Source organism: Scatophagus argus, chromosome 6 (assembly GCF_020382885.2).
Source record: "Scatophagus argus isolate fScaArg1 chromosome 6, fScaArg1.pri, whole genome shotgun sequence".
Taxonomy (NCBI): domain Eukaryota; kingdom Metazoa; phylum Chordata; class Actinopteri; family Scatophagidae; genus Scatophagus; species Scatophagus argus.
In genome coordinates, this window is record NC_058498.1 from 5,750,178 (window position 1) to 5,766,640 (window position 16,463).

General features: G+C 39.6%; 1 protein-coding gene across 24 annotated transcripts in view; it reads right to left on the minus strand.

Moving 5' to 3' along the window:
* The window catches only part of dock7 (dedicator of cytokinesis 7), a 44,465-nt gene that overhangs the window by 9,650 nt on the left and 18,352 nt on the right, over positions 1 to 16,463 (minus strand). For 6 of the 24 annotated variants that reach the window (XM_046392909.1, XM_046392906.1, XM_046392905.1 and 3 more), the window contains exons 15-35: positions 14,956 to 15,073; positions 14,623 to 14,693; positions 12,875 to 13,013; positions 12,200 to 12,301; positions 11,509 to 11,595; positions 10,596 to 10,827; positions 9,887 to 10,051; positions 9,650 to 9,670; positions 9,068 to 9,237; positions 7,897 to 7,989; positions 6,250 to 6,339; positions 4,779 to 4,874; positions 4,543 to 4,683; positions 4,160 to 4,273; positions 3,875 to 4,042; positions 3,465 to 3,604; positions 2,931 to 3,100; positions 1,892 to 2,073; positions 1,533 to 1,715; positions 948 to 1,107; positions 614 to 710 (exon numbers count right to left, since the gene is read on the minus strand). In XM_046392909.1, coding sequence (XP_046248865.1) covers positions 614 to 710; positions 948 to 1,107; positions 1,533 to 1,715; positions 1,892 to 2,073; positions 2,931 to 3,100; positions 3,465 to 3,604; positions 3,875 to 4,042; positions 4,160 to 4,273; positions 4,543 to 4,683; positions 4,779 to 4,874; positions 6,250 to 6,339; positions 7,897 to 7,989; positions 9,068 to 9,237; positions 9,650 to 9,670; positions 9,887 to 10,051; positions 10,596 to 10,827; positions 11,509 to 11,595; positions 12,200 to 12,301; positions 12,875 to 13,013; positions 14,623 to 14,693; positions 14,956 to 15,073 — 2,739 coding nt within the window. The remainder of the gene's footprint in view (positions 1 to 613; positions 711 to 947; positions 1,108 to 1,532; positions 1,716 to 1,891; positions 2,074 to 2,930; positions 3,101 to 3,464; positions 3,605 to 3,874; positions 4,043 to 4,159; positions 4,274 to 4,542; positions 4,684 to 4,778; positions 4,875 to 6,249; positions 6,340 to 7,896; positions 7,990 to 9,067; positions 9,238 to 9,649; positions 9,671 to 9,886; positions 10,052 to 10,595; positions 10,828 to 11,508; positions 11,596 to 12,199; positions 12,302 to 12,874; positions 13,014 to 14,622; positions 14,694 to 14,955; positions 15,074 to 16,463) is intronic. The other 18 variants (XM_046392914.1, XM_046392911.1, XM_046392910.1 and 15 more) reach the window with 10 other exon arrangements.

Sequence of the window (16,463 nt, forward strand, 5' to 3'; positions counted from 1 at the left end):
TCAAGGAGCAAAATCTACAGAGCTGTGACTTTTGTAAAGAGAGCATGCAACATAGATATCTGTGGGGCAAACACAGGAGTTCTAACACTTTTAATCACCTTTCCTACGTAAATCCAGCAAGACAGTAATAAAAATGACCACTGAATGGCCTTTGTCAAAGTTTGTGATGGCTTATATTTACGTTAATGAAAAAAGGATGATCATTTGACACTTGAAAATACAACTCAGAATCCAAAAAAGCTGTGACGCTGTGTAAAACATAAATAAAAACAGAAACATGCTGCTAGCTTCAGATTCACAATATACATAATATACAAGTTGAAAAGAAACATTAAATATATTATCTTCATGTTATACTGTCGTACTATTTTCATGAGTATAAGTCAAAAAGGACTAGCAAATTTAGACAGCACCCTAACTTTTTTGGAATCAGAATTGCAGTATAAAATGAACACGAAGGATTATTTTCTAAATGACTGATTCTGCTTATAAAAATGGAAAAAAACAAACGTGGTACTGAAAGTGGGAGTTCAAGTGGGAATGGACATTTTCAAACACATTTAAAGTAAAGAAGGAATTAAGAAAAGTGGACTGAGTGCTAGAAAGCGCATACTTGTCCATCTTTTCGCTGTTTTGTCTCCAGTGGGTCATGTCCTTCCTCCAACGAAGATTTTCCTGACTGCCAAAAGCACTGCCAGATGGACTCCGCTCTAAATGTTGGAGAAGGGATTATTCACCTTTTTTGTGGGAGGTGAAGAAGTGTGTGTAGGCAGTAAAATGTGACCAACTTTGGCTGAATGGCTGCAGCTACATATACAGTACTCAAATGGTACAGTTGTATGAGTTTCTAATTTCTTGTTGCTTTGCATTTGTTTATATGTATTTCTACTCGTATCTGCGTCTGCTCCCAAGATGCGTGAGCATGCACCAAAAACATGTGGCCCCACCTAGCTGTCCTCGGCTGCGGCGCACCATCTCCTGCCTGGCCCCAATGCTGCCCAGTATGGCCTCCTCCAGCTTGGCCTTCATGTCTTTGGACTTCTTAAAGGTCAGGCTGTTCATTCGTTCAAAGGCCTTCTTCCCCTGCATGGTGAACACAACATGGGCCTTGTATCCATGAGGCAGAGGGTGAGTAGACGAACAGAAGAGACAGTGGGGAAGTTATATGCAGCATGGCAGTCAGCAAGCAAAGCAGGTTAGCAGTAAAACGTGCAAGCGCAAAAAAGCAACGAGCAAATAAATAGCAGCAGCAGAAACACTTTGAAATACACAGAAAGGAATCGATAGCAGCATAGAAAGCAGAAAGATGTCTGCCTTTAATTTATCACCACAATTGGAAGCCACAGCATATTAACTGCAGAGGTTATGTTTCTGTATAGGTGAGGGTAGTGTAAAACTTATCCACACAGGATTTAGAAAATCTAAACCAAATGTGAAGATAAACATAACAAGAGAAAGATCAATCATTATCTTTTCAGTTAGTGAATTAGTGTCTATTTTTTATCTATTTTCTTTTTTTCTTTTTTTTTTACCTTGTACTCAAAGCAGGAGACGCAGAGGTAGAGAAGATCCAGTAGGCGGTTGAGCTGTGACACCGACAGGTCTGTGAACCACTTCTGTAACACCAGCTCATCAGCATTCTTCAGCACCCACAGCAGACAGATGAGCAGACTGCGACTTGACTCGGCCGAGAAGCTGCCGTGCTGACGACTCGCCTGGAAGGATGGACCGGGAGGAAGCATCAGAGAGGAAAGAAAACAGTGGGACAAGGAGAACACAAAAGAGTTATGATTAGAATCAACAGCCTCATGTTTGTTTAAGATTCTGTAACAACACATAGTGGTGAGAGTGTTCCATTAATTACAGATTATTGTCAGAAACAGGGACTTGCCTGCGAGTTGAGCAAGAAGCTGCTCGGTCGAGACATTGGGGAGGTGGTGGAGGTGCCTGCTATCGCCATGGCAACAGTCTGGCTGATCAGGCTGTTACCCTCCCCTTCTGCGTCCTCTCCACTGTTGCCCATGGCTGCCCCTTGGGGACCGCCTGGCCGACCCCACTGGTTATGGGACTCTACTATTACAAGAAAGAGAGCAAAAAAAAAATTAACCACTGGATTAGAGACTATAAAAGAATAAGGAAATTTGTACTGGATGTGATACTGGAACACGAGGAATTGAACTCATTATGTAGATCTAGTAAAGAAAAAGAATAAGGATCAAAATCTCTATCGACTTATCCCACCGCTATTGGAAACATTACAATACCTGCTGTTTGTGCAGCCTCTGTGTTCTCTAAATGAGGTTACATTCATTGTAAATACGAACCAGTTTGTGAATGGGATGGAATGGTTTAATTTTTTTATTTCTAAAAAGTCAAAGTACAACAAGTCTCACAAAACAGGGCACATGTTATTCACCAAACTCTATAAGATGAGCTTAAATGGCTCTGGAACTACTGCTAACAAAGATTGATGAATGTTCATTTAAATACAAGCTCAGAGTCTGGGGAGCACAGGTTCATGAGAGAGCAATGGGTGTTGAGAGAGGCAATGTCAGAGGGACTAACTGAGGTCAGAGATCAGCTAGTACATGATGTCCAGGTCAGTGGGTCAAACGATACCCTTTTGAGCTCCAAAACATATGCTACTGAAGGTCAGTGTCACTTTAGGTCATATGGGATTTTAGCACATTATGTCTTAACCAGCCTCATTATTACAGGAGAGAAACTGAAGTCTGCCAATTTGCAATCAGTGCCACAATGCTGCATGCCCAATTCTCAACTGTTCAAATCAAGTGAAATGTGATGTGGGTGCTGCAGATTGAAGAGTAGAAAGAGAAAAGCAGGATATAACAAAAAGACACTTTTGACAGTTTGAGTGCAACAACGAAAATAAAGCTGACAAAATGTTCAAAGTAGCTTTTCATCTTTACCTGTAAAGTCGTGGAGCTGTGGTAGAGTTTCCATGACAATGCCAATAAGAGGCAGGTAAAGCATGGCGACTCGGGCCTTGACCTCAGGATCAGCGTAGCGTGGATCAGAATCATGGCTGGACAGGAGGTTATGAACGACACTCACCACTTTTTTATGTAGGCCAAACATCCTACGGTGAAACAATGGGAAAGAAGTAAAAACCAAAAGGAAAGACAAACAAAAAGACACAGTATTTCATTTCGAGAGTGAAAAGCACAAATGGGTAAGAGAGCCTACAGTCACGCAGATGCTGGAACAGGCTTATCTCTCGCCAACAGATTACCGAGGCTCCAACCTGAAAATATCACTTTACTCTCTCAACAACACTTGACAGCTTATTGGCTGCACGCACATACACAGACAATGACACCCATCCATGAAAATGACATGTGAGGACTTGTTATTTGTCCTGAAACTCAACCGTGATTTGGGTCCTAAATCAGACAATAACACTCTGATCCTACATGTAGAAAGCGTGCATCCACAGTACTAACCCCTCATTTTCTGGGTCCAGTATTACGGACAGTTCTGACAGTACCAGTCCCGCCAGATAGTGTTGCTCTCTGAAGGGGACAGACAGCTCAAACATGTTGGCTATCTTTTGGTCCTGCACATGTGTGGAGAACCCAGAGCTCTACAGGAAAGAAGAGAAAACAAAATCAAAACTGCTGCTAAAATTCTACCTGATTATTTTGGCCGTAAATTAAACAGATATTGAGTCTTTTATCTATCTTCTGTAAGTTTGAGAGAATCTATTATGGCAAGGAGTAGGGGAAAGACACTCTACAAATATTTTGATGGAACTTGATTATATTTGCTTAAAATTTGCTAAGATGTAAAGTTGTAAATGTAAATAATCCATGACGCAGACGCTTCAATTTCCCAGCCAAACTTTTTATCTGACCTGCGAAGTTGCTGAAGACACAGACGGTGAAGGTGAGGCAGGCGGGGTGAGCAGACTGCAGGGCAGGTTGAGGGTGACATAATGTTCATGGCTGCAAACAATTCTCAAGAAATCAAGCCTTAAAGACTCCAACGTTGGGTTCTGCAGAGCGTAAAGCTTTGTGGAGACCTGAAGAGAGGAAAGAACACACATTAATGAATATTTTTAAAAGAAATACTTAAAATGCAGACTGTGAGGACACCTGAAGTGTATGAACTTTTTGTAAAGCTAAAAAAAGGTATTTACCTGTTTCCAGTATGCTCTGATTAGGGTGAAGACAAAGCCTCGATCCATGACTGACAGCAAATCGTTGAGGAAAAAGGCCAGACTAGTGTTTAGTCTCTCCACCAACTCTAGGTCCTGATTGGATGAGATAACACACTCACTAAAAAGTTTCCAAAGTTAGCAAGAAAAAGTGAATGAAACAAACAAATAGCATTCTCATAATTAAGCATGAGAAAAAATTTCAGTTACAGCACAAACTGTTTTAACTTTGAAAATACTAATGTGTAAAATTCACTGTCTTCTTTTGTAGGCACTTAGTCTCTACACCACAATACTAGTCCACAAATAGGCTCCCCGCTGTCACCCTGTAACACCATGAAATACTTTACCAAGCAGTTTCTTACCTTCTGGAAGCGAGACACAATGTCGCCAGCGATGGTGCTGACCAGGGCTGTAATGTCATCCATGAAGCGTTCTGGGAAACGGTTCTTCCTGGGTGACTCTAAGCGGTCAGTAAAGTACAGGTGATGGATAATGCTCTTCACCTGTGGTAAAGGTGGCAGACAAGATACTGTCATGGAAAAAAGCACTGCACTGTGATGTCAAAGCTGTTCTTAGGTGTAAGAATGCTGTTTCCTACCATGAGTTCAAAGAAAAACCAGGCTTGCTGTAGAGCTCCTTCCCGGACGCTTCCACTGCTCACCACCCACTGGAGGGCCAACTCCTCATGGAAGAGCTGAGTAGAACAAGAATGTAGAAACCACAGACCAAAAAGTGGAGAGGGACAGACAAAGAGAGGCGACAGAGCCAGACAGAGAGAACGTGAGGCACCAGGAGAAATATCACTCTCAAGCTTAGATTAAAATGTACCTAGGTCTGGTATATTGGGGGGGGGTATACAATGAAGTAAAATTCAAGTGGGTTTAGTTAACAAACAATTCTAACATTCTTTAAGTGAGAGAATAATATGGTGTCGTAGAGCTCCGGTGCCCCCCAACACTGAAAATTAACTTGATTAAAGACAAACTGAGATTTAACAGAAAAATGTACATTACAGTAAGGGTTGTCAACTCCAAACACTCCAAACAAATACAGTAAAAGTTTAAAAAAGATAATTTACACTTGTGCACAACATTTTTTACTTTTAAGAAATGATGAAAAATGCACTTTTATCACCATGCAAATTATAGTATTCCATACTGTAATTTCTGATAATGGCACAGAGGGTTTAAAAACATTTTTGTGTGCATGGAGAGGTTTTTTGCATGGAGAGAAGAATTTCTTGTTCTTCATTTCTTTTAAGTAATATGCATCAATAACTCGCATTTATTTAGTGTGCGTTTTTATACAAAACCAACATCCAACACAATCTGGCTAACACACTGACTCATGTCCAGAGCCTAGCAAGTCTTCCTTAATCTTGTCAGCATACATTACTGAAGTGCTGCCAGCACACATTTTGTTAATCTTTTCTAGATTTTATGGCTGTACTTACTAGAATCATAATTTCTACTTCTACTTTTTAAAGTAATCAGTATTGACAACTGCTCAGTATACAAAACTGAGTAAAGGAAAACTGTGAATTGCACTTTGAAACTCTGCTGAAAAGAGTGAGTAAATAGACCTTGTGTTTAAGATTTTCAAGGAAACTACATCTTTAATATTATTCAGCTTAACAGCAGATTGGATCCTGATAGCTACCTAACTGACCACATGTACTGAATGAATGTACATACAGTATTTCTCTACAAAATCTCTTTTTGGGTCATAGTAAACTGATTGGAGGGCAAGCTGTGTACCTTCTTAAATGAAAACCTAATATACATACACTCAATGCCTGAGTGAAAATACTGCAATGAAAGGAGACTTCCCAGACTAAGTTAGCCAGACAGCATTAGCCAGAATGCAACTAACATTCATGTCACATCAAAAACTCCTTGATACATTCAGAACAAGAGGCAGGTTGGTGACATTCAGCATTCAACAAGACTCCACAACCACCAAATACAACATCAATCAATCCAGAAGCACACATCCACTGACAAGACAGGTGAGGAGGCGAGTAAAGAGGTGGGCGGGGTTGGCTCCTCCCCCAGTGCAAGTGGCTCTACCTTTTTTGTGGGCAACCGTCCTGTTAAAGTTTGCAAGAAACTGGCGCTCTCAGTGTGCGAAGACATGCGATTGCCACAGCGCTCCATGGCCTATGGGTGGGATGAATGGAACGGTGACAACAAGGTTAGTGGAGGAGTAACGGGAGCGTGGAGTTGCACCGTTTTTCTCTGCTGGGTCACATACACCCATACATGCACACTACACACTTTTGTGATCTCTTGCACAAACTTGTCACACATGAAAACATAAAACAATTAGATGCAGGGCAGGGTCAAAATACTGAAAGTGTTGTGCCCACAATCTAAAACAATCAGATACATTGGTAGCATTGAAGGAGAGATGCAAAATGGTTGCAAAAAGGGCCATGAGATTAAGGGAAGACAATGTATTGGTTTATTTTGCTTGATGTTACAGTCATTGCTTAAAGATTGTGTTGTGAAGTGCTGATAAAGTACGTGCTCTGTCAAGGTAGGCACAATTGTATATTGTATATCTAGCTGTTACTTTATGATTTATGACAATATGTAGAATTAAGTTTATCATGATTTCTTGATATTCATATTATTGGTTGTATAAATTAGTGACCAGCGTAAGCTTATGTCATGACAACTTAAAATGATATGACATCACCCATCACATGAAGATGACACAGACATCACACATGTAGACAGACACACACTCACTCACTCTAACAGATACACCATGCTCCAGTGACAAAGTGAATGCTATGCAGTGTTAGTAAAAAGTCATGCAGGGATGGTAACTGAGTGGAGACTATGAAATTAAAGCAGAGATAGTGAAGAGACTGTGCAAGAAGCACTAAGGAAAAAGGAAACAATAGATGGAATCAAAATGAATGCAAAAAAATGTACTCTGCTAATGAAGATGATTTCTACCACTACTCTTTTTCTCTACTATTCTTAACAACCATCTGTGATATATACACACATAAAGATCACAGTATGACTTGGTTTTGAGTTCAGCAATAACTTTACTTTGAACCCAAAACAGCAGCCAAGCTTGACAGAGAGAAAGGTCCTACAACGTCCAAGAAATTACTGCCATGAATAACTACGACTAAAATATTTGGATTTAGACTGTGTGTTGCTTTAAGAAAGTACTGAGAAAAAGGGAGGTGTTAGATGTGGTAAGTAAGGAGGGATGACACCTGCGACTCTAGCATGAGGGGGTCATGGAGGCGGCTGTGACTCCCATGTATGGGATCATGGGAGTGTTGCGATTTAAAGTTTACCAGAATACTGTAACATTCTGAAGTTTTGGTTTTTGTGTTACACTAGTCAAGTTACATATGGTTTAGACATGTCTAGTTTGCAGTAATTACTGATCAGATTTGTGTCTGATGTCTGGAAGTCTTGAAGTAGCTTCTGAATGTCTGGAAGTACCTTTATGATAGTCTGAGTCTGTAAATGTAAAATGTGATCATTACAACAGCACATAAAATTGTAAACCTAAAATACTCACTAGGAAGGAAACGGATTGCTTCAACTTTCCTATTTCTTTCAGTAACACTGCCAAAGTACACAAATAAACCAAAACTTCGAACTTCCCAGTATCCCTTCAAGGTGAAGAAGGTGAGTTGTTTTTGAAGTGAGGCAAAGTGGAGGACGGGGTATTCATAAAACCACCTGCATGGTTTCTGGAGCGGACCCAGGGCTGGATCCCCAGGGGGCACTCTTACAGCCCATGGTGTGCACCCACGAGTTGGAGCGGTCTAAGCCCTAGGTATGCCAAGGTCAAAGGACACAAGGCAGACAGGAAGCAAGGGAATGAGCGAGCAGCACGGGGGAAGGAGGAGGGAAGGAATATTGACAGGTTAAAGTGATTCAGAGGTCAGGACTGCTGGAAGATGTCAAAGGACCAAAAAAAAGGTTAGCTGTCAGTAAATGAAAAAATCCAAATCATCACCACAGAGGAGCAAAGCACATAGGTTTTCTCTCTCCCTTTCTCTCTTTGTCTAAGAAATAACTTCCCCTCCCTCAGAGACAAGAAAAGAGAGGTTTAGTTAAGTATTAGCAGCAAAGCCAACATTCATCAAACAAGGGGCCGCATTCAGTCACTGCTTGGGGCCTTTTAGTTAAATAAAAATGTTTGAGGTGGGAAATCAAATTATACAAGACAAAATACACAGCAACGTACAAATCAAAGGAAACAAAAAATAAAAACAAAACAAAAGAAACAGTAGAGACTGACAAGACTGAGCAATTCTTAATGTCTTCGAATGATCTATGACTATGGAAACAATGTGCTACGGTATCTTCCTGACAGCACCTGCTTTCTGATGTGACCATAAACTAATTGTCTCTAATGTCTGTCACAACCTGAACACACTGAGCATTGTGTTGCATATGTGATTGTGTGTGTGTCAGGGTGCTGTTACAGCGGTTAGGGAGATAAGATGTCCAATCTTGTGTTTACACAATGGCTATAGAGTTTACATGTTGATAAAATAGTCCCCTGGGTCACTGTGCGCATGGAAAGCCTCTGCAGTGTGTTAAGAACCATAGATTCAGTACAGTCAGCTTGCACGAGCATGTCTCAAATAGATCACAAATCAATGAGAGCATCTGGAGTATAGCACTGTTAAATATTTAAGTCTGACATTCATGTGCAATGTAGACAAGCCAAGTATTGCAGTAGTGTTTAATATAACATGAATATCTATCCCTGCTAACATGTAACATTTTAAGGCTGAAGTTTGTTCTTTTTTTGTTGTCTTCCCAGAACATCAACTACACTCTAAACCTACTCAGATAAAACAAGCTAAGGCTCACTGGAACCATTGTTTGGTGACCTTACCTTGCTGCCAATAATGGAGCGGACCTCATCGTCTGGAGAGGTGGGTGTACCGGATATGTCAGGGTTGCTGTTGCTAAGGCTGCGGGAGCGGTTGAGGTTGAGGCTGGCTGGTCGAACAACTGAGCGAGCCATGGTGGCATAGTGAACCGAACCTCCCAACCCTCCCGGGCCTGGGACAACACACAGAGGAAGGAAAATGGGACAACTAGGATGTCATAGGAATAATTACTAGTACTAAGCCACTGCAAGTCGACTGGCACAATAGCAACAACTCTGCTCCCAATACCACATTTGAACTTGTACCAACTCCACCTATTATCAAAGACGATGTACCCAAACACAAATCTTCATCTTGCATGTGTTAAACACATGGGTAAGTAGTTCATAAGCATATTTATGATTAACAATTAGTGCGTTTGGCAGTGGATATTTTATTAGCTTATACAGGCAACTGCTGGAAATTTTGTAAAACACATCAAATGCTTGAAATGGAAATTAAATTAAGAAGTACATGTAATTTTAATATTAGAGGAAAGGACAACTGCACAAAGATTAAGATGTACAGCAGTGGGCCATAGCTACCTGTTAAGGATGAGTTGGGGTCTGTGTTGGGCGGGCAGAAGACAAAACAGATGTGGGAGGAAAAAAGGAAAAGAAAAAAGAAATAGAAGAAGCAAAATTATGGCAGGTAGGTTGATAATAGACATCCAGTGAAGGTGAGCTGGAGGTTGGTTGAGGTTAACATAAAAGGGAAAAATAGAAAAATAGACATAGAATAAAGAAAATATGAGGTAACTCACTGTGTTGACAGTAAAATACCTGGAGAGGGTGAGTTGGGGTCAGTGCTGGGCAAGCGGAAGACGTAGTGGATGTAAGAGGACAGCAAGCCGTTGCGGCCATGCATGTCTTGGCTGGTGTCCAGGTATTTGTGAAGTCGGTTTGCTATGGATGCCATGACCTCGAAGGCTGCTTGGCCCAGATTCACTGAAAACACACACACAGAGACAGACATGCAAAAATGCAGAGTTAATTAACATAGAATAAAATATCCAAAAACAAGATTACACAAAGGGACATTTCTTATTTAAACCCTTTCTATGTCTGCCAAAAACTGTATACACAAATAGAACGGCAATGTTTTTTTTTTTTTAAAACCATGACGTCTGCCTGTTGTAATTCACACACTTAATTGTGTGATAACAATATAATGTTTTAGGCATAATGCTGTTTATTATTTTAAAAAAAGACCTGTCCCAGTGTTACTGTGCAGAATACAATGGGCTTTAAAAAAATGAATACGAGCTGAACTCTGAATTTAACGATGAGAGGGTAAGTTGTCCCATGCTGTCATCTATCCAGCTGAATCTCAGGCGTAATTATTACATTACATTTTCTTTTTTTTCATTGCTTATTTCATTTTAAAGCAGGAGATCACTTCACACATCTTTGCATCATCTCCATAAATAAAAGAAAATTCACATCTACAACTTGAAGTGGCACGGATGGCAAGTGTAATACAATCTCATACCTATCTGACCAGCAATGACTGGTGGCCGCACTACAAGCAAAACCAACTTGTCGAGTAAAAGGTGAAGGAATCGAACTACTGGTTCCAGCTGAGAAGAGTTGAGTGCTGCAATGCTGGACTTGAGCTCAGCCTCCAGGTTGTTCTCCATGATGCGCATGTCTCCTATCCTGACGGGGAACATGTGCTCATCCAGAGCATGTACCAAGGCAAAGAACTTATCCAGGTACTGGTCCTGGAGAGGTATAGGCAGGGGGTTTACAAAGGAAAGGAGAGAGTGTAAAATACATTGGCAAAACAAATGCAAGACAATACAGGAAAGGTATATAGAAAGATAATGGTGGTGCAAGAACAAATGGGAAGAGTTGATAAAGATGCAAGTAAAAAATTAAAACATAACTGTTTAAAAAGTCCAAAAAGAGGAAGGAGAAAAGGGTGGCATCAACAACAAGAGTAAGCTTGGGTCTACTCTGTTAAGTTGGCTCACCAAAGTAAGACCATAAAACAAACTTTACTACAAGAATGCAGTAGAATCCAACAAGTCTAATATCTACGCCAGGAGCAGTGATTTATGAGCACATTAGTCCCAGTTAGGCTCCTAGGGACCGCAGTCAAGCCCTCCAAACCACAACCGACACAGAGATGGAGTAGGCCCCAGTAAATTACTGGCAAGGCAAGCTTCAACCACTGATGAACTGGTGCTAAGAAGGAATTACTGTGTTTGTTTCTTCTTGCAGTGATTTTAAGCGGTAACTTACGTGCAAAATGATTCTATGACAACAGATATTGCAATAATAAGTAAAAACAATAACTACACCTACTAGTAACAACAACAATAACAACAACAGGTGATGAAAATTAATCCCATAAATTGCCCAAAACATTTTAGTAAAACTACTGAATAGAGTACTGTTACCTGCGTGTGAATGGTTGAAACAGCGACCACTTCCACATTAAACACACCTCGATGGTTGTCCACCCATTTCATCCCAGGGAGAGGAACCTGAAGTACAATAATACCCAAGTAAATCTCTGCAGCACTGGCAGTGAATATGAACAAAGGTTCCCTGTGTGTAAAAGTCTGACATTGTGCTGAAATTAAAAAAATAAAGGCTGTTCCAACAAAACAAAGAGGTTAGTATTGACCATGTTACTTTTTTAAATATACATTACAAAGGGCACTCTGGGACTCCCTGACATCATGCTGCAGAATAACATATTTATCAAAGACATACTCATAAAACCCTGCTAAACACTTATGTTGTCTGCAGAACACTATTCTACATCAAATTACTACACACAAAACATTGCTGATGATCTTGTAAAGCAAGAACTGCAAATTTGGACAAAAACATCATAACTGTCCCTTTCAAATGCATCTTTAGTAAATTCTTTATTATGCAGTAAATATATCATAATAAAATAGAAAGGCACTCCAAAATGCAGTGGGCTCTTCCTTACTACTTGCAAGGCCGGTAGTTATCCAACTGACAAACAACCTCACCCAAATGAAAACATAATTCCCATGGCAGAGGTAATAATACTTGTATACTTTAATTAACTTATTCATTCTTAAAAACATTTGCATACTTTAAAAAAATTCTTACATCAGGTGAGAGAACAGAGTAGGATTGCGGTGGTTTTTCCAGAGATACAGGCAGACAGAAATGTCCTGTCCGCAGACGGCCATTTTGAAGCATGGGAATCCACTACAAACAGAGGGAGAAGAAAACAGATCAAAAGAGACACAGAGGACAAAAACAAAAAAAAGATATACATAGAATAACAGTATTTTTCATTTAGTACATTATCTAAATTCACAGTGGTATTTTTAAAAGGTTTAATAGGCAATTTGTTTAAAGAAAAAAAAATAACTCTAGAAGTGTGTGTCCCAATCTGTCGAGAGACCCTGACCGCTTGTATTTTCTTACTTTCTTAGTGCTTTGCTGTGTCAGGATGTTTCCGGGCGTCAGTGTTTGTGCAGCAGTATGCAGCCCATCACAGTGCAAGGCTGAAACTATAACAATTTACTAAAAAAGTTTGCTCTCTCCATCTCTCTGTCTGAAAATCTGGTCTGTCTGAGCTACACAAAGGCAGGCAGGCTGAGCACCGGCACACAGGGAAAGAATAACACCTCCATTTCGCCTGTGTGTGCATGTTTATTTGTGATTTGAAGATAGCAAAACTGCTGTGAAACAGCCAAAATCAAACCTCCACCTCTGTCTTCAGCTCACTTGTTAGTTGCTTCTCTCTCTCTCTTTCATACTGTGACTGTTACCTACCGTGTATCCAACAGGGGTCTCCAGCGGTGTGTTCTGCTTCTGCTGGCAACTGACATGGTAAAAGGTAAAAAGAATGTGGTGGTGGTCTGACAGGGAGGCAGGCAGCTTGATCTTGATCTCATCGTGAAAGTCAGGGGATCTGTTCAAAGCAATTAGTAACAATAATTAAAACTATTCAACAAGTTTTACAAGCAGTTTCTGAACTAAGTATACAGGTTAAGTCATGTGGCTCAGGCTATAATCTCAAGGTCATTCCACTTAAACCTTAGAGTTTTAGTCACATCCAGAGTGATTCTAGATTTCCCATTGTCTGAACACACTATATAGCAGCTGCTTTTCTCTACTGATTGCCTCTGTGGTCAATGTCTCCTCACCAACCGTGTGCACTCCACAGGACATGTTTTTGTCTATTATAAAATAAAAAGACTCACTCTGGACTGTTGAGAATGACTTGCCCCATGCTTTAAGATATAACTAGAGGGTTGCATTCGAGATACAGACTTGAATATTAGTTCATCTTCTCCCATGCATGTATAAATATGCAAATCAGTTGTCAAACCTTCATAATTCTATTTCCTGCTTATTCCATTTATAACTTGGAAATCTTTGTCTCAAGACAGAGTAGGGGCTCATATTGGAAAGTGAAATGATCTAAACCAAAAAAAAAGAAAAAAAATGACATAACACATCAAATTCACTTCATCTGAATAGTCCCTGAGATGGAAATTTTGTCTGTAGGCCAATGTCCAGAAACAAACAACCCACAAATACAACCGGCCATTTAACACACCCACTAGGATCACCTTAAGGCTAGAAATGACCAACACTGCTTGAAAAGGTCAAAGAAAGGCCCTCATTTCTCATTGGGATCAGGAAAAGAAAAATCCCCGAGGACAAACAGCACCAGGAGCAACTTTTATCACAGTGGGAAAAGATAACGATTATTGGCTGTGCACACTACATTGAACTCAAAAGCAGATACAAACACAAAGGTCAAGGACTTTACAGATTAAAAAAAAATACATGTCTTATAAAAGAGAATGGCTTTCTTTTTTGGCTTTCTCCACATGTTTCTTTATGGGTTTTGACAATAGCAATATTGTGTCATTTATGAGTGAAACACAGACTGTAATTGACCATTACCCATAAGCACTTCTAGGGGCTAGATTAAGACCTGCTGCAATATAGTCATAGTTACTATGCCAATAATGCAGCAGATCTTACTCACAGACTGATTAATTTCAGCCTTGAAGGTGTATCCCTGGATGACAAATGACAAACCGCTGTATGTCATAAAAATCACCTAATAGTGGTGATAAAATATTAGAGACTCTTCAGCTCTTATATAGATGAGATCAACTTGCACCAAGGACACCACCCAGAAGTTTGACTCAACCTATTCTTTAATGAATGCCATCATAGGGAGGGTAATGGAAGTGTAAGAGCAGTTAAATAGAAGAATATTTTTGAGAATTCAATTTTCAATCCACCAATCATGGAAACAATATAAGTGTATATCAATTAGTTTGAGATCTTACAGTTAATATGACATTGCCAAGCGAGGGCATCACATAAACAACATTGTAATGATATATTAAAGGACTGTTTTGAAGTTTAAGTTCAAAATCTTTGAATATTTGGAATAGTTTACTTTTACTGATGGTTCATCACCATCCCATCCATGGGTTACCAGCAGTACTCTATAAATACTATTCCCACCATAACCCATCAAATTTAAAAAAACTTACCTGTTGTGGTACACCACAGCAGTATACGCTTCTTTGGAAAAATCTGCACAGCTTGACTTTCCAAATATCACCTAATGGATTATTAGAAAAAATGTTTGTTTGTCAGATGGTCACGTTAGAATGAGCTACATATACAGTACAGCAGCATGCACGGCTTTACTATCCAAACACAGACTTAGCAAATACCAATACCAATCACTTTACTATCAGAGGGTAAAAGTCATTAGCTGTCAACATAACTACAAATATAACTAAGATAGCAGAGCAGAGTAAAGATAAATTCAAAAATAAAATTTGTTCTCTTTTATCTTAGAACTTATCTTCATGGCATACCGGCATTGCGTTGTTTGGGTCCTCTCCATTCATGAATTGCACTTTGACTGTGATGTTGCGGGCAGAGCCTTGGCGATTGGCGAAATTGAGACTCTGAGGGTTCACATACAGCAGATTCCTGAAAGTACAGATACAAACAATTATAAACAGTTATTTAAGTAATGTTAATATACACTAAAAAGACAACTTAAGTAAATCCAAAGTGTGGCATTAATTACATTCATGTTTTTACTTTCCATAAGGTAAAAAAGCAAAAGATTCAAGAGTAACAAACCCCAGAGTTGTGGGTTAATTTCCGCTATCCATGAAATAAAAAAAAAAAAAAAAAAAAAAAAAATGCCTCTAGAACGTGAAATTATCAACTTGGGTGTGGTGGGTGGCAGCGGTGCCGGGGGGGGGGTCAGTTGAGCAATCCGGTGGTATTTTTGCAGCCCAGAAAGCAACAGCGTTGACCCATTTTTATAAGCTGAAGCTAGTCTGAAACCCAACAACTGCCTAAAATCGCTAACTAAACTACTGAATACTATAAACTAAAAACAGAACTAACTATAAAATTAACTCTAAAATATCTACGCAAACAGTAAAATGAAGTGCAATGGTAAGAGGTGGTTGCTGATGTAAGCTGCCTCCAAAACGCTGCCTGCCTCCAGCTCAGTCACTCACAGAATTCCATTGTAACATCTGGATTTCAACCTGCAGACAACAGTTGCTATGCATAGTTGTAACACAAAATGGAAAATTCTTTCCACTACTACTACTTTCCACTAAATATACAACTACTATACTACTTTCCACTAAGTCATGACCTGAATCAATCAGTAACACAACTAAATATCTATTGAAGTAGTAGTAGTAGAGTAAAAAGTAGAAAAGAGAGTAACCATCATACAAATAATTCAAATTAAATGATGTAATGGCAGTCTCAGAGATGGTGGGATTTTGGTTTGTTCTGTCTCACAACTTGACAGCTAAAACATATTAATTTGTTAGAATATATTAAAATACTGAGAGTGGTTTAGGAAATTTAAAAATCCTGACCCTTGTAACTCAGGATCAGTTGACAAACCGCAATGACGTAGTAAAGACTGTGGGGGATGGTCCCACAGAGACCACAGCTGGAACCACAAGAAAGCGTGGGAATCTATCTGGTCTGATGATTAGATATTACTCATTTCCTTGTTCTCCTCCAACTAGCATATCTTAACAATCATAATGGAAGCTTTGAAGTAGCTTTTTGAATCTGAAATGAAGTAGACCTCAAAATAACTCACTGTGAAAGATCTGAAATACCCATATAAGCACAAATGGCAGAATCTGATTGGTCACTTCTCATCAGATTCAGCTCAGGTTTATCAGTATGCATGAATATTGTGAAAGCAAACTTTGCATCAGGTCTTCCAACATGATCACAGAATTCAGATGACAGCTACCGTCATTCACCATTTTGAGCTCACAGACTACATGAGGGGACAAAGTCACTATTTACTGACTCTAAACATAGATCGACA